This window comes from Tupaia chinensis, unplaced genomic scaffold, assembly GCF_000334495.1.
Source record: "Tupaia chinensis unplaced genomic scaffold, TupChi_1.0 Scaffold143654_1, whole genome shotgun sequence".
Classification (NCBI taxonomy): domain Eukaryota; kingdom Metazoa; phylum Chordata; class Mammalia; order Scandentia; family Tupaiidae; genus Tupaia; species Tupaia belangeri.
In genome coordinates, this window is record NW_006203502.1 from 1107934 (window position 1) to 1126786 (window position 18853).

General features: G+C 39.9%; 1 protein-coding gene across 1 annotated transcript in view; it reads left to right on the forward strand.

Moving 5' to 3' along the window:
* Window positions 1-1637: 1637 nt before the first annotated feature.
* The window catches only part of ZNF569 (zinc finger protein 569), a 57308-nt gene continuing 40092 nt past the window's right edge, over window positions 1638-18853 (forward strand). Inside the window, exons 1-3 of the mRNA XM_006164679.3 lie at window positions 1638-2030; window positions 3659-3810; window positions 11137-11192. Of these exons, the coding sequence (XP_006164741.1) occupies window positions 11178-11192 (15 nt within the window). The 5' untranslated portion in view covers window positions 1638-2030; window positions 3659-3810; window positions 11137-11177. The remainder of the gene's footprint in view (window positions 2031-3658; window positions 3811-11136; window positions 11193-18853) is intronic.

Genomic DNA, 18853 nt, shown 5'->3' on the forward strand with positions numbered 1-18853 from the left:
CAGTTATTGTTACTCTTTATTACTGATATTGACAAAGGGCACAGAAGTTAAGTTCAACGTTACACAGCTAGTAAATGGCAGGTCCACTTAGAATCTAGATGGTCTGGTCGTACAACTCTGCCTATAGATCATATTCACAATCCCAGTTCATTACGTCCAATAACACTGTCATAGTCTCAACAGAAGAGTCTAGAAACAACAGACATAAGCACACTGCCTTTGACAAAACTTCACCCAGGTCAGAATCAGTCATAAGAATATATACAGTGCACCATGCTCACACAAATGGTCACAGATTTGTATGCGCTCAAAAGTCGCTGGTTCTCAGTCTCTCAACCCCATTAACTCCACACCGCAAATTCCAGAGCGTAAGTGTCACACACCGTCAGTCCTCCCTCTTCTGACTGCCGCCAAGAGCTTGAAGCTCAGGCTGGTGGAGCCTTCCTGACCCCTGTTCTTTCCGCGTCTTCATCCCGCTGTAGTGGAGCCCGGACGAGAGGGAACCAAACAAATTGAGCGACGCTTCCTTTGCGGACCAGACGCCAGAACACCGCGAACCTGAAGATCCAGCCAATGGTAAAGCAGAACTACCTTTTTGCTGAAAATAGACCGCGAAGGTCTCTGGGAAATGGAGTCCAGGACAGGAAAGCTGCGAACCGGTTCCGACTTTTCTCTGCATTAAGCTGCACTCTTAGGTTCTGGGTGCGCCGCTGAAGGGAGGTCGCACCGGCAACCCCCTACGCTGATCCCCGCGCACTGAGCACTGCGGCCTTAAATGCGCGACTGGCACTCTCACTGCCGGCAAGCAGGGAGGCCATTCCCACCCGGGCGAGCCGCAGGGGACTCTGGGAAATACAGCGTCTAACGGACCAAAAAAAAAGTGTGGCTACTCCGCTGGGAGGTAATTTCTCGCTTTCAGTCTTTCTGGTGAGTGCACGTGCCCTATAAAATCTCTCTTAAAAAATACTTTAGACCATTTGTGCATCTGGCTTATCTTACTTAAACCTGAAAATGTCCACCCAAACTCTATGAGGCAGTTATTGTTACTCTTTATTACTGATATTGACAAAGGGCACAGAAGTTAAGTTCAACGTTACACAGCTAGTAAATGGCAGGTCCACTTAGAATCTAGATGGTCTGGTCGTACAACTCTGCCTATAGATCATATTCACAATCCCAGTTCATTACGTCCAATAACACTGTCATAGTCTCAACAGAAGAGTCTAGAAACAACAGACATAAGCACACTGCCTTTGACAAAACTTCACCCAGGTCAGAATCAGTCATAAGAATATATACAGTGCACCATGCTCACACAAATGGTCACAGATTTGTATGCGCTCAAAAGTCGCTGGTTCTCAGTCTCTCAACCCCATTAACTCCACACCGCAAATTCCAGAGCGTAAGTGTCACACACCGTCAGTCCTCCCTCTTCTGACTGCCGCCAAGAGCTTGAAGCTCAGGCTGGTGGAGCCTTCCTGACCCCTGTTCTTTCCGCGTCTTCATCCCGCTGTAGTGGAGCCCGGACGAGAGGGAACCAAACAAATTGAGCGACGCTTCCTTTGCGGACCAGACGCCAGAACACCGCGAACCTGAAGATCCAGCCAATGGTAAAGCAGAACTACCTTTTTGCTGAAAATAGACCGCGAAGGTCTCTGGGAAATGGAGTCCAGGACAGGAAAGCTGCGAACCGGTTCCGACTTTTCTCTGCATTAAGCTGCACTCTTAGGTTCTGGGTGCGCCGCTGAAGGGAGGTCGCACCGGCAACCCCCTACGCTGATCCCCGCGCACTGAGCACTGCGGCCTTAAATGCGCGACTGGCACTCTCACTGCCGGCAAGCAGGGAGGCCATTCCCACCCGGGCGAGCCGCAGGGGCCTCTGGGAAATACAGCGTCTAACGGACCAAGGCTTGTGTTGTCCTCAGCCGCAGCCGCGGTGACCTCAGTGGCGCTCCTGTCAAGGCGCACTGCCTGTGCCCGTTGGGCTGCGTTGGGGTGTGGAATCCGGGCCTGTGTTCGTGAGCTCTGTGGTGAGTTCCCCGGAAGCCGCGAGCTCTGAGCGCGGGACTTGGTGTTGGCTGGAAATAGGGGCCTGCCGACGCGGTACCAGTGTCGCTGGAAGAGGACGCCGCTCAGAGCGCGATGCCTGTGCCCAAGGTTCCTTGAGACCGTGGGAGTCCCATGTAAAGGACTGAGAGTGTGTGGCGTGACGCCACTGTAATTTGCCAGACATTTGTCTGGATGAGTGTGGCTGTGGGATCCTGTGTGTAAGTGGGTTTTATTGGATGGGACTTTAATGTTTCAATATGAATGTGGTTGCGAACGTGCAGTTACTGTGGTCCTAAGAAATTCCATAAATGGGAGATAGGGTATGTTTGTTTGTATTGAACATTTACATTTTTTAGTTTAATTTTCTTGTATTAGTGACATCGTTTGGGGTATATACTTAATTCATTATTCTTGTCTCCCATTCCACACTCCCCAATCACAAAATACAGAAAGGCTCAGAGAACAAAAATCATTCATAATTTTGTAAGTCACTGAACCACTGTCAAAATTTACTTACCATTTTTCACTCCTCCCTTTGTGAATATATACACATGCACTCATATGTTCTTATATATGAGGTTAAGGACTTAAAATTCCAATTACTCAAGGATCCAGGAGGTGGCATGGTTGTTAAGTTGCTGGACTCCCACATGACTGCTCATGGTTAGAGTCCCAGACATGGCGGCTTGAAAATTAGCCAGGATCGTGTGCATGCATGCCCAGTATCGCAGAAGAACGGGAGGAGAAGGGATTGTTGTGTGGGGTTGGGGTCGGAGTCAGGGTCGGGGTCAGCGGGGGTTTGGGGGCTCTGTCTCTGTTACAAGCACAGGTGCTCTATGGCAAAAACAAATTGTTTTTCAATCACACTATACACACACTAACCTACCTTTCTCATTTAACAATACATGGTTAATTTCTCTCCATTTAAACAATTGCAAAACTCTGCCATTATTTTAAAGTTGTTCGTGGTATACATCTTAATGCATTCACCCCATCGATGTGCAACTTGGTTCTTTCTAACTTTTGTTTTTGTCATTATAAGAAATGTATTTGTCAGCAGGTATTTGGCACATGTGTTAATGTACTTCTCCAATTCTTTATTTTGTGGGGAGGCAAACCTCTAGGAGTAGAATTGATAGATTAAAGCGTATACCCTTATTAAGAGCTTCATGATCCATCCGGTTATTCTTCTGTAAGGTTCCAATAACCTACGGTATTGTTGGTAGAGTATAAAGTTGCCTAAATTAGTCCATATATCCTTGTTAACAATGGATACCATAAATGTTAGTAATCGTTGTTAATCTTTATAGCTTTATTAAAACTTCAATTTGCAATTGTTTGCTACTAAAGTAAAGCACTTTCTAAAAATTATTTTATATAACTTTATTTATTTTATTTATTTTAATTTGACCAGAGAGGGACAGAGAGAGAGAGGGAAAGTGAGAAAGCAAGCTTCCAGGTCTAGGACTTGAACCTCAGTTGGCCATGTGGGAATCCAGCACCCTTAACCACCATGCCACCTGCTTATACCAGTAAAGCACTTTTAAAAACTTTTTTGTGGAATACATGTTTTCTGAAGTAGTATTCTATTTTCAAATTTCTTTTCCAGAGTTCTTCAAGTAGTAAGAATTCCTTCATTCATATTTACTGAATGCCATCTATATATCAGGCACAAATCTAAGTGTTTTGGAAGCAGTGAACAAGAGACAAACCCCCTTCTATCATGGTGCTTACACTGTTGTGAGCCAGATAATAAGCAAGGTAAGTAAATTAAATACAAAATACGTTAAATGGTAAAAAACAGGAGAAAAAGTGAAGCAGAAGTATATTTAAAATTATACATAAGGAGTTTGATATTTATATGGGCTAGCCAGAGAAATCATCCTGAAAAGGAAGTAATAAAGGTATAAAGAAAGTAAAGGAGCTAGTTATGCATAAAAATCAGGGAAGATTATTCCAGGCAGAAGGAATGACAGTTGTAAAGGCTCTGAGGTGACCATAGGCCTATGACAATGAAGAAACTAGAGTGGTTGAAATATAGCAAACCGGGGTGGGGGAGGGGGGAGGCATGGGGAAAAGAGAGAAGAAAAGAAAATGGAGGGGAAGAGGACAGATCTGTTGGACGTTATGGTCCATAATAATGATGTTGACATTCTGAAATGAGAAGCTATTAGAAAGTTCTGGGCATAAGAGTGATATTATTAGGTCATTGTGAAATTCATAATGCATTTTTCTATTTTTCCATGCAAAAATGCATCATGACTTTCTTAATGACCCAATATTACCTACCATACTCACAATTTAAGAGTATCACTGTGGCTACTCTGATGAGAATGGAATGAGTAAAGGGTTGGGGTGGAGCAAGGAAAAAAGCAGAAGATGAATTTGGAAACTGTTGGAATGATCTAGGGAAAGGATATTGGTGACCTGTACCAGAGTGGTGAAAATGGTGAGAACCTGTCACGTACTAGATCTAATGTCACGTACATGATCTACTAGATCATGCTTGGAGCATGATCATGGTTGTATCAGGAAAGAAGGAACAAGTATTTGGGCACAGATCCAGGTAGATAGGCAGGTGTATAGGTAAGAGCTTGTAATTTTTTTCTTTTGGTTGTATAAACTTTATAGGGAAAAGAAGAAGGAAGCAAGAGACTCAGCTGAGAGTGAGCTCGATGGAAAAGGTGTAAAGCATATGAGGCGAGAGAAAAGAAATTAGGAGAGTAGGACAGAGAATAGAGGAATTTAATGATTTTCAGGCAGCATTAAAGACCCACCTGATGGTCTTATCTGTGAATTTAAAGTGAACCTATTTCTTCTACAATGTTTGAAGAAAAAATTTATAGAGTTGCAGCCACAAACAGGATAGGGAAATGGTTGTATTTAGTGATAACACATCTCTCATAGTCTTTGATAGTGACCTACATTTCTGGTTGACCAGATATCAAAGGGTAGGGGAATGTTGGCCTCATGAAACAAATGAGGCATGTTGGCAAGGACTGATTAAATTCTTTGACCCTGGGTTTTAGGCCAGGTAAGTAGGAAACAGTGTGTGCATGCCTCAAATCCAAAGGGGTAGAGTGGAGGAGAAGGGACTGTGGCATGGCCATTCCCCCTGGGTCGTGATTTCTTTCTTTCTTTCTTTCTTTTTTCTTTTTTTGGAGAGGTTTTTGCTATAGGGCACATGCGCTCACCAGAAAGACAGAGAGATACAGAGAGATAGCTTTATTAAAACTTCATTTAACAATACATGGTTAATTTCTCTCCATTTAAACAATTGCAAAACTCTGCCATGAGTGTGGCATCCAGGGGGGGATGGCCACACTGCAATCCCTTCTCCTCCATTCTCCTCTCAGGATCTTGGGCACACACACACATGCGCCCAGCATGAGTTTAAGCTACCGGGTCTGGGACTCGAACCACAGTTGACTATGTGGGAGTTCAGTGACATAGCCATTACACTAACTGCTGGTCCCTGGGTGGTGATTTCTTACTTTCCCTCTCACTGTTTCTCTCTAGCAAGCACATGTACCCAGTGGCAAAAACCTAAAAAAAAAAATTATATCTTAATTAAGCTGTGAAAACGAAAAAAACCCACTTCTTTAACTCTGTACCCCAAAAAATTTTAGAAACAATGACCATGATAGCAATAACCACTATAACTGTCTAAAAGGAATCAAGGAACTATACAGAAAAGGCTGATTTCATGCCTAAGTCAGGAAATAGTCAAAATGATCTTGTGATATCTGGTCATACCAGTCATGTAGGACACTATCAGTGATTACAGGGATGTGTTAGTAGGACTCAAACTATCTTGAGAAGGTGGCGAAACATGGGAATATTTGAGTTTTAAAAAGAAAGTAATTGGGACCTGCAGAAGGCATAATGGTTACGTTGCTGGACTCCCACATAGTCGGCTGCAGTTCCAATCCTGGATCCAGAGGCTTAAAACTCACACAATGAGGGGGCGGCAGGTGGCATGGTGGTTAAGGGCACTGGCCTCCCACATGGCTGACTCTGTGGTTTAAATCTTAGACCTGGCAGCTTGCTTTCTCACTTTCTCTCTCTTTCTCTCTTGTTCTGTCCCTCTCTGGTCAAATTTAAATAAATAAATAAATAAAGTTAAACGAAATAATTCTTAAAAAAAAAAAAACTCACACAGTGAGTGCCTTCTGTCTCTGTATATTTGCCAATTGCAGATATTTTATATAAATGTGGCCTTTTTTGACCTTTTTTTTTCATTTGGCATGCTTTCATTTATTCTGTAGCAGGAAAATGCATACATTCTTCACAAAATAGGCATCATGAGTTTATACTGCTATTTCCAATGTTAAAAATTTATAATTACAGGGCCAGCAGATGGTGTGAAGGTTAAGGCACTGAATCTCACATGGCCAGCTTTGTATTTTGAGTCCTGGGCTCAACAGGTTGAAAATCACTCCAGGCGCATGCACATGCATGCCCAAAATTCCAAGAAAAGAGTGGAAAGGATTACAGTGTGGGACCAGCAGTTAGTGTAATGGCTATGTCATTGGACTCTCATGTAGTTGACTGCGGTTCGAGTCCCGGACCTGGTGGCTTAAACTCAAGCCGGGTGCGTGTGCGTGCGTGCCCAAGATCCCAAGAGGAGAAAGGAGGAGAAGGGATTCGGCATGGCCATCTCCCCTGGGTGGCGATGTCTCGTTTTCTATCTCTGTCTCTCTCTGTCTTTCTGACGAGTGCACGTGCCCAATAGCAAAAACCTCTCCAAAAAAAAGAAAAAGAGGATTACAGTGTGACTATCCCCCCCTGGGGGGATGATTTCTTACTTCCCTCTCTGTTTCTTGTCTCTGTCTTTCTCTGGCTCACATATGTGCCCTATAGCAAAAACTGAAAAACTAAAACAACTTTTAACTTTGGTTTTATTTTTGTCTTTTTATTTGCTCATCTATTCGTTTATGTGTGTACATATACGTAAGATAGTTTTAGAGCAACATTTTCAGTACTTATACCCTCTGCATATAGATTTACATTTCTTTATAGATCCATTTGTTGGGGTCTATGCCTCTAAGGAAGTATAATCTGAATATTTGTGCTTTAAAATAACTAGAACTAATTCTTTCTGTATGGTTAAGTCACAAACTTGACATATGATTTTGCTAATTTATTTTATTTATTTAATTTGCTAGAGGGCGTATGAGCTCACTGGAGAAACACAGAGAGAAAGCGAAGGAAAGTGAGAAAACACTTTCCCATAGGGTTGGTCACACCACAGTCTCTTCTCCATTTCTCCTTTTGGAATTTTAGGCATGAATGCACATGCACCTGAACCATGTAGTTTGCCATGTGGGATCCAACTGCCTTAACCACCATGCCACCATCTGGCCCTGTTCTTTTTGCTTTTTAGGTTTAGCTTTTAACATCTGATTTAATTTTGTTTTATAATTATATAAAAACATTTACATGGTTGGAAAGTCAATTATACAAGACAAAGAGAAGTCCTATTTTGTGTTCTGTTTGTGTCTCTACTAACTGTTCTTCCTTTATTCTTATGAGTAGTTATTTTGAAAATTCACTAGTTTGGGGAGCTTTCTTTCTATTTTTTAAAAAATTTGTCAGTTTCTTTTAAGACAGCCCAGATCATGAGCATATGTGCATGTATCCGGTATATACAGGGAGGTCCTGACATGCAAACATGGTACCTTTCTATGTGAGACAAGTTGCATTACCACTGCATCACCATGTGGCCCTTTATTCCTTTTATTTATTTATTTTTTTAGTGTTTTTGCTGTATGGCACATGTGCTCACCAGAGACAGAGAGAGAATGAGAGAGAAAGTGAGAAATCACCCCCCAGGGTGGATGACCTTTCTCCTCCATAGTCCTTTCTCCTCTGGTTTCTTCTCAGGATTCTGGATACACACACACACACACACACACACCCCTGGTGTGATTTTCTTTTCTTTCTTTTTTTTAAAAATTTTTTTTCCATAGGCCATTTGTGCTCTCTGGAGAGAGACAGCAACAATGAGAGGGAAAGGGAGAAGTCATCCCCCACAGGGCATGCCATATCACAATCTCTTCTCCTCAATTCTCTTCTTGGAATTTTTGGCATGCACATATGTATACACACCCAGTGTGATTTTCAAGCTGTCACATCTGAGACTTGAACCACCATCAGCCATGTGAGAGTCTAATGCCTTAACCATTTTGCCACCTTCTGGCCCACTGCTGTGATCAATCCACCAGGTCTAGGACTCTAACTGCACAGTTGGTCATGTGGGACCCAGCCAGCTTTTTATTTTTATTTTATTTAACTTTACTTATTTACTTTATAAATTTGACCAGAGAGAGACAGAGCGAGAGAAAAACAGAGAGAAAGAGAGAGAGAGAGAGAGAGAGAGAGGGAAAGTGAGAAAGCAAGCCACCAGGTCCAGGACTCGAACCACGGTTGGCCATGTGGGAGTCCAGTGCCCTTAACCACCATGCTACCTGCTAGCCCCAGACCCAGCCATCTTAACCTCCATGCCACATGCTGGCCCACTTAAATTTTTAAATATAAGCAAGTCTCATATACATAAAATGGTAGCCTACTATTTATGTTATTTTTTAATCTCACTTTGTTTAGTGTTCATGTTAAATAAATGTGAAGACTGGCTTGTCAAGTTGAGTGCAAAACCTCTGGTCATTATGTTTGGAATCATATTAATTTTAGATATAGTATTAGGAAAAAAGGTATCTTTACCATGCTGACTTTTCATAGTTTTGAGTATTGCATTTATTTAGAACCACTTTCATGAACTTTAATATACTGAATAAATTTTCTTACCTGGGCTCGTACAGTACTTTTTTGGACTTATTCCTAGTGTCTTCAAGTTTGTATCACTTTTGTGAATTATAAATAGGTTTGTTAAAATGCTGTACATACCTTCTGTGTTTAAATCACCTTTCTCCTAGTTAAGCATTTATTTGGATATAACCCCAGGTAGATGATTTCTCATTCTATCTCACACTCTCTCTCTGTATCTGTCTCTCTTTGGTAAACATGTGCACCCTATAGCAAAAAAAAAAAAAAAAAAAAAGAAAGAAAAGAAAAGAAAAATTACAGGGGCCAGCTGGTGGTATGGGGGTTAAGGTGGCTAGGTCCCACATGACTGACCGCATAATTTGAGGCCTGGATCCAGCACCTTGAAAAACACTAGATGTGTGTGCATGCCTGCCCAGAGTCCTAAGAGGAAAATGGAAAAAGGATTACAGTGTGGCCATGCCCACTAAAATGTGTTTTCTCACTTTTTCTCTGTCTGTCTCCAGCAAGTACATGGATGCTATAGCAAATTTTTATAAAAAGAGAGAGGAAGAAATCAAAGCATATCAATACAAAGAAAAAAATCAATAAAACACAAAGGAAGACAGCAAGAAAGGAAAAGATAAAGGAACTATAAGACTAACAAAATATAAGTAATAAAATAGAAATCATAAATCCTTCCCTAGCAATAAATATGGTAACTATAAATGGATTAAACTCCTCAGTCAAGAGACATATTGTTGATGAATGGACAAGACCCAACTGTATGCTGTCTACGAGAAACTCACTTTAGATTTAAGGACACATGGACCAGCAGGTGGCATGGTGTTTAAAGCGCTAGACTTCCCACGTGGCTGTCCATGGTTCAAGTCCTGGTGGCTTAAAAGATCACACCAGGAGCATGTGCATGTGTGCCCAGAATCCCAGGAAGAGAATAGAGGAAAAGGGATTGTGGGATGGCCATCCCCTCTGGGGGATTATTTCTCACTTTCCCTCTCACTGTCTTCTCTGTCTGTCTCTGGTGAGTGCATGTGTTCTATAGCAAAAATCTAAAAAAAAATAAAATTAAAACATACAAGGCCAAAAGTTAGGGGATAGAAAGAGATAATCCCTGCAAATAATAACCAGAAGATAGCAGGGTGACTATACTTATATTAGACAAAATAAGTAAAAAATCGCTACTAGAGGGGCCGACAGGTGGCATTGTGGTTAAAGTCTCTGGACTCTCACATGGCCAACTACAGTTCAAGTCCGGAACCTGACAGCTTGCTTTCTCACTCTCCCCCACCTCTGGTCAAATAAAAATAAATATAAATAAATAAAGTTGAATAAAATAATTCTTTAAAAAAACTACAGGAAACCAAAAATAAAAAAGATATTTTATAATAATAAAGAGATTCATCTCCCAGGAAGATATACAATTATAAATACATATGCATCAAATGCCAGAGTACCAAAATATGTAAAGGAAACAGTGACAGAACTGAAGGGATAAATACACGCCAGTACACTATACTGTAATAGAGGGTCGATAAGGAAACAGAACTTAAATAACGCTATAGACCTAATGGACCTATAGACATATACAGAACTTTCTTTTCTTTTTAAGTATTTAAAAATATTTACATATGTATTAAAATATATGTAAATATTTATATATGTAAATATTTACTCCATTCCTTAAAAAATACCGCCTTTTTTGTTAAATTGTCATTAATTCCTACTTCATTATTTTATTTATTTATTTATTTTAATTTGACCAGAGAGGAACAGAATGAGAGTAAGAGTGAGAGAGAGAGAGAAATTGAGAAATCAAGCAGGACTTGAACTGCAGTCGCCCATGTGGGAGTCCAGTGCCCTTAATCACCATGCCACCTGGTGGCCCCTACTAATTAATTATTTAAAAATGTCTTAATATACTGAAATGCCTTAAGCATTTTGTCAATTTAATAATTTTCTTAGGTGCATATTCTCATGAAGCTACATATTGGATCATCTGGAAAGTCATGATGCATAAAAACATATGTCATGACTTCCTCAACAACCTATTATTTTCTCTGATGTAGAGCTATTGATAAATACATGGGCATCTCCCACATATGCATTTGTTTCTTTTACCCTATGCCTAAGTGCCACATGATTATACAAGTCATCTTTATACCTATTAGCACCTTTGTGGTGTAAATATTCTTGGCCTTTCTGATGGATCCAAGTCTCAGAGGGACATTTAATCTACTTTGTGTGTGCGGGGTTTCGGAAACCGAAGGATAAGTCTGTTCTAATGACTTTTATTCTCTTCCACAGTTCTGACTTCTTGAGTCCCCTTCCTTTCCAGAAAAAAGGATATGACTGAGTCCCAGGTAAATATTAATAATATTTTTGTTCCCTGCCTTATTCTACAGTGCTATTTAAGGGGATTCATATAGTAAGTTCTAAAGACCTATACACAAAATATATTTTCAAGGGAAATAGAGTTGAAACATTAAAACTGAAAGAGTTGGGCTAGCTGGTGACATGGAGGCTAAGGTGCTACATCCTACATGACTGTGTAGTTTGAGACCTGGACCCATTGGATTGGAAATCACACCAGGCATATGTGCCTGCATGCCCAAAATCCTGAGAGGAAACTGAAGAAGGGATTGTTGCATGGCCATCTCCCTGGGGGAGGGATGATTTCTCCCTTTCTGTCTCTAACTCTCTCTTGTCTCTCTCTGGTGAGTGCACATATCCTAGAACAAAACAAACAAACTTAAAAATATTATGGAAGCGTTAAATGTGATAGTTTTATGAAATACATTCATTTAGAGAGGTTAAAGTTGGGTTCTTAATTTTATTTTTATAGGTAAAATTAGAATAAAAATTTGTTATATAATTGTCATTGTATGTAAGGATAAAAATCTCTTCCTAACAGGAATAAGATCTTCTTCTTCTTCTTCCTTCTTCCTTCTTCCTTCTTCCTTCTTCCTTCTTTCTTCTTTCTTCTTTCTTTTCTTCTTCTTCTTCTTCTTTTAAAGAGGTTTTTTGCCTTTGAGTGTGTGTACTCCAGAGGCAGACAGAAACAGTGAGAGGGAAAGTTAGAATTTACCGCCCTGGAGAGTGGCCACGCCACAATCCTTTTTCCTCCATTCTCCTCCTGGGATCTTGGGCATGCATGCACATGTGCCTGGTATGATTTTCAAAGCACTGAGTCCAAGTTCAAACTGCAGTCTGCCATGTGAGAGTCCAATGATGTAACCACTACACCATCTCCTGGCCCCAAGATTCTCTTTTTTTTTTAAGAATTATTTTAATTTAATTTTATTTATCATTACTACTATTTTTCAATTTGCTACAGGGCACGCGCATTCACCAGGGAGAAAGTGAAAGTGAGAAAGCAAGCCACCAGATCCAGGCAAACTGCTATTAGCCATGGGAGTTCAGTGCCTTAATCACCATACTACCTGTTGGCCCCAGAAATAAGATTTTCATTGGCACCTAAGTCAATGAAAACATTATAGCGTTATTTCCTTTCCTTTCCTTTTCTTTTCTTTTTTTTTTTTTGATTTAAATGCAAGAGGGTGTGCAGATGAGAGAGAGCAAGAGAAATGTTGGGGATGCAAGAGGGTGTGCAGATGAGAAAGAGAGCAAGAGAAATGTTGGGGAAGTAGGAGAATGACCAAAAGCACCTGCCACCTGGGTCTGGTCACACCACAATTTTTTTTCTTCCAATTCACTGTCCTATTATGATCCTAGATACAGGCACATATGTACCTGATGTGGGGTTTTTTGTTTGTCTTAAGAGAGAGATTTTTGCTATAGGGTCCTTGTGCTTTCCAGAGACACAGAGGAAGAGAGACAGAAAGCAAGAAATCAAAGAAATCACCCCCGGGAGGGATGGCCACGCTGCAATCCCTTCTTCTCCATTCTCCTTTAGGGATTTTGGGCACACACGCACATGTGCCAAGTGTGAATTTTAAGCTACTGGGTCTAGGACTTGAACTGTGGTCAACTATGTGGGAGTCCATCGACGTAACCGTTATACCCCCTGATGTGTTTTTGAAGCCATTGAGACTAGGATTCAAACTCTAGTTGGCTTCCTCTGCCCAGTGCTTAGCCACTACACTACAGGGCCAGCCCACAGTGTAATTTCTTGTAGTTGATAAAACAAACATTTTATTATTCTGTTTTGATCAAAGTTGAAACAAACACAAAACTGTCAAAATACCCCAGCTTTAGAAAGAATGCAAGTGAACATTAACAGAAAAAAGAATAAACAATAATGTTTAATATGTTAGAATACTACATGACAATAAAAGAAGAACAAGTTAGGTTACACACAACATGGCTGAATCTCACAAACAGAGTAATAGGAGACAAAAACAAAAAGGCATATACCATGTGGTTCCATTTATATGAAGCTAAAAAATTGGCAGCACTAATTTATTGTGATACAAGTCAGAGTCATGGTTACCTTTGAGAAGGTGTTTACTGGGCATCTCCCAAGTATATTCTCTGTTCCTATCTACCCATTTTATTGCCCATTAAAAAGTTCCAAATGCTAAAAATATCCTTCATTTTGTCTTGAATGCTATAAATATATAAAGATATATCAGAGTGCACACTGAAAATTAGTGCATTTTTACCAGATTACTCTATGCACATCCTATATCAATTTAAAAAGAGAAAACTAGACTAGCTAAAGAAAGATAGGATACATATCTTACTTTTTTTTTTTTTTAGGTTTTTGCCACAGGGCACATGCATTCACCTGAGTGAGACAGCGAGAGAGAGACAGATAGTAAAAGAGAAAGTGAGAAATCACCCCCCTCCTCTGAGGAGATGGCCATGCTACAATCCCTTTTCTTCTATTCTCCTCCTAGGATTCTGGGCACACACACTCAGGTGCCTGGTAGGAGTTTCAGACTGTCAGGTCTGGGACTCAACTGCGGTCAGCTATGTGGGAGTCCAGTGCCTTAACTATTATGCCACCTACTGGTCCTAGGATACATGTCTTTGTAATTATCTTTTTCAATCGGCATTTGCTGCTGAATTAGCCACAATCTAAAGTAATAATTTCTGGTAAATTCTTGTAATTCTAATCCACTAAAATGTGAGCTGGGAGTTTTTACTTTATTTGCTGCTATATCTTCAGTCCCTAGAACAGTGCCTAGTACATTTAGTTTTTTTTTGTGGATATTTGTGGTTGTAGTGAATTGAATACATAGTTCCTTATTTCTTCTTTATTTAGTCAGAATAAGTGATATTCTGCCTTCTCTTTAAGGGTAATTCTTTTTCCTGAAAACTTAACCTTTTCTCTTTACACTTCCTTTGAGATCTTTCTCTTTCACATTTACCCCACACCCTCAGATATTAAACATAAACTCACTTTAGTTCTTGAAGCTTTGCTATATGATATATAGATATATCTATCTATCTATCTATATAAATATGTGTATATATACACCTTTTTTTTAAAAAAAAAAACATGTATCTTTTTTTAAAAAAATAGGGTTAATTCTTAGTATTTTTTAGACTTATTTATTTATTTTCATTTGTGATTATTAATTTTTAATTTAACCAGACAGAGAGAGAGAAAGGGAAAGTGAGAAAGCAAACCGCCAGATCAAGGATTCAAACTGTGGTCGGCCATACAGGAATCCAGTGCTTTTAACCACCATGCCATCTGCCTGCTCCTAAACCATGTATCTTTATCTACCAGCTTCTGTATATCTCTCATTTCTTCTTTCAGCACATTCATTTAATTTTCAAAATGCACACATTTGTGTAACCACCACAAGTGATAAATTAAAATAGAGTATCACCCAGGTATGCTGAAAGATCCTTTCTGTTCCATCCTAGTCATTAGCCCCACCCCAGGGATAGCCACTGTTTAATTTCTCTCAGTATTTATAATTTCTGGCTATTTTTGAACTTTGTATATCTATATACTATGTGTCTGGTTTCTTTTTTTTAATGTTACGTTTGTCATATCCATCCATGTTCAGTTGTTCATTTGATCTCATTGCTGTATGTTAAATTATATGAATTAACCACAGTTTTATTTATCCGTCTTATTGTTGAGGGGCATTTAGTTTTTATTTGGGAGTAATTACAAACATTATTATTATGAATTTTTTTTGTAAATTTTTTTTGAGAGGTTTTTCGCTATAGGGCACGTGCGCTCACCAGACAGAGAGATACAGAGGAACAGAAAGCGAGACATCAACCCCCAGGGGGGAATGGCCACGCCACAATCCCTTCTCCTCCATTCTCTTCTCGGGATCTTGGGCAGGCACGCACACACGCCCGGCATGAGTTTAAGCCACCAGGTCCGGGACGCGAACTGTGGTCGACTATGTGGGAGTTCAGTGACATAGCCATTACGCTAACTGCTGGTTCTGTTGTAAATTTTTTTGATACCTATGCACATATTACTTTGAATGCATATTAGAAGAAGATTTGTTGGGTTACATATTATGCTTAAGGCATCAGCTTATATTGCCAGTTTTCCAAAAGAGGCTTGTCCCAAAATTATTCTCTTAACAGAGAGAGAGAGGGACCAGCAGTTAGCATAATGGCTATGTCTCTGAACTCCCATGTAGTCGACCGCGATTCAAGTCCCAGACCCGGTAGCTTAAACTCACGCCGGGCCCATGTGCATGCATGCCGAAGATCCCGAGAGGTGAATGGAAGAAATGGGATTGCAGCATGGCCATCTTTATGGCGAGCGTATGTGCCCTATAGCAAAAACCTCTCCCCCACCCCCCCAAAAAAAAAAACACAACAAAACAAAACAGAGAGAGAGAGTACCCAGTTGCTTCAAGATAACTTTCTTGAGTGTACTTTTACATTCACTAGGTTTCTTCTCCCCCTTTTTTCTGTTTCACAGAAAGATGAATTATACAGTATCTCTTTCATTAGAATGGCCATTACAAAAGTAGGAAGTCTCTCATTATGAAGTTATTTGACTCTTGCAAAAAGTTCTTAAGAACTTTTCTTTTTCTTGTCATAGCAAGAAAAGTTAGAATTCTAAGATAGGGCCCAGAAGAAAATTTCACTCATTCATGCATTCATTTAGAAACACTTATAGAAGCACAAATTATCAAGTCAAATACTAAAAAAGGCAACAGTGGAGTCAGCAGGTGGCATGGTGCTTAGGCACTGGGCTTCCACATGGCTGACCATGGTTCGAGTCCCAGATCTGGCAACTTGCTTTCTCACTTTTCTCGTCTCTCTTACCTGATTCTCTCTGGTAAGTGCCTATATCAAATTGAAAAATGATGATGATGATGATGATGATAAATAAAATTAATTCCTTTTTTTGGAGAGGTTTTTGCTATAGGGCATGTGCACTCACCGGAGAGACAGAGAGATTGAAAGCAAGAAATCCTTCCCTGGGGGGATGGCCACACTGCAGTCTTTTCTCCTCCATTTTCCTCTCCAGATTTTGGGCATGTATGCACACACACCTGGTGTGAGTTTTAAGCCACTAAGTCCAGGACCCAAACTGTGGTTGACCATGTGGGAGTCCAGGAATTACACCATCCACTGGTCCCTAATCTTAAGTAATAATTTTTTAAAAAATAAATTTATTATTATTATTCTTAGTTTTTTAAACATTTGATCACTATACATCATTTGGCTTGTAAAGAGAATTTACCGTACAGGAAATACATCTCAGTTGAAAATACTATACACATTATCATCAATAGATAATAAACCATTTCTGTGTCTCACAAATGTCTCTCCTCTGTATTTTTTTCTCCCTGATTTCCTTCCCTATACTCTTCCTTCTTTTTCCCTTCTTTAAAAAAATTTTATTTTAGGGGCCAGCAGGAGGCATGCTTGTTAAGGCATTGGATCCCACATGGTCAACTGTGAGGTTCTAGTCCTGGACCCAGAAGCTTAAAAACATACAGGGTGGGTGCCAGCAAGTGGCATGGTGCTTAAGGCACTGGATTCCTACATGGCCAACAATGGTTCGATTCCTGGACCTGGCAACTTGAAACTCATGCTGGGTGCATGTGCGTGTGTGTTCAAAATCCCAGGAGGAGAATGGAAGAGAAGGGATTGTGGTGTGGCCATCCCCCAAAGTGGTGATTTCTCACTTTCCCTTGTGCTGTCTCTCTGATTCCCTCCAGTGATTGCACATGCCCCATGGCTAAAATCTAAAAAAAACAAACAAAGAGAAAAACACCAACAGGTAGATATATGTGTGTGTATCTAGGATCCTAAGAGAATGGAAGAGAAGGGGTTGAAATGTGACCATCCCCTTTGGGGGATGCTTTCTCATTTTCCTTCTCTCTCTCTCCATCGAGCACACCCACCCTATGGCAAAAATAAATAAATCTAAAAAATAGTTTATTTATTTCGCTGAGAGAGAGAGAGAGAGACCCCAACTAACCCCCTAGTGTGATTTCCTTCCTCCAGCCCACCAGCTAGTCAGGATTTGGAGCATGCGTACCTGGCATGTTTCAGGTCAGCTCAGGATGCAAACCCCTGGTAGGCCATGTGGCTTCCAGCACTGTAAATCTATATGATTCTATTGTTTGTGCCACCAAGGCTGGACCTAAATGCCTTACTTAATGAATATGAACTCATAGATGATAAAATAGAAATTCAACTAAATTTGTGGACATAAAAATTATATCCTTTTAAAAAATATTTAATTTTATTTGTTATCATTATTTTTATATTTGCTATAGGTCATGTACACTCATGAGAGAGAGGAAGAATGAGAAAGCAAGCCATCAGGTCTGTGACTCAAACCAGGGCCGCCATGTAGGAGTCCAGTGCTGCAACCACAATACCTAACCTTTTGGCTCACATCCTCCTTTTTGATGCAGTCCTCATAAATAAATGGGCAAAATCTGGCAGCAATTTTAATAATACATGTGGCAGACCCAATTTAGTATTTTAAGTACATATTTATAAGCCAATAATTAAACTGAATTGTGCCTCCCACTCCAACTCATATGTTGAAACTTTAACTGCTAATGTGACTATATTTGGAGACAGCCTTTAAAGAGGTAATTAAAGTTAAATGAGATCATAAGGGTATGAATCTCAGTCAGTGAACCCCTTATAAGGGGTCCTTATAAGAAAAGCAAGGCAACACAAAGTTGGAAGGAAAAAAACAGTTAAAAACACAATTAGAAAGCATCTATATGCAAGCTGGAAAAAGAGGCCTCAGGAGCAATCAGACTTGCCAACATCTTGCTATTGGACTTCTGTCCTTCTGTATTGAGATATGATAAATTTCTATTATTTAAGCCACTTAAATCAATCAGTCTTCATATCTAATAGTGTAAATCCTTCATCCTTTTTCTACTTTAACATTTTTAGCTATTTATATTTCCTTATACATGATAAAAAACTAGTTCATTTCCACAGTTAAAACTAAAAGATTTTAATTTGATTGTATTGAATCTGTAGATTTATGTGGATAGCATTGAATCTATAGATTAATTTAGGAAAAATTAACACATAATATTGAGGCTTCCAATTGCATATCTTTTGTACAATTACTCATAAAAATGTGATTTTTTTTTAGATTGCGTGTTCTCACTAGAGAGAGAAAGAGAGACAGAGAGAGGAAAAGTGAGCAGTCGTACCACAGCAATGATGGCCATGCTGCAGTTCCCATTTTTTTTACATTGCGTGTTCTCACTAGAGAGAAAGAGAGACAGAGAGAGGAAAAGTGAGCAGTCGTACCACAGCAATGATGGCCATGCTGCAGTTCCCTCTTCTCCACTCTCTTCCTGGAATTCTGGGCACTCATGCACACACCCTGATTTTCAAGCTGCCAGGTCTAGGATTCAAACTATGGTCAACCATGTGGGAATCCAGCACCCCAACCATCATGCCACCTGCTGGCTCCCAAAATTTGATATTTGTTTTTACGCTGTTGTAAATAACACGTTTTAATTTTTAGTCTTTGAGGTTTCTTTAGAATTGTTTTATCATTATTATTATTTTTTAATTTGCTACTAGACACACACTCACTAGAGAGAGACACACACATGCACACACACACGCAAAC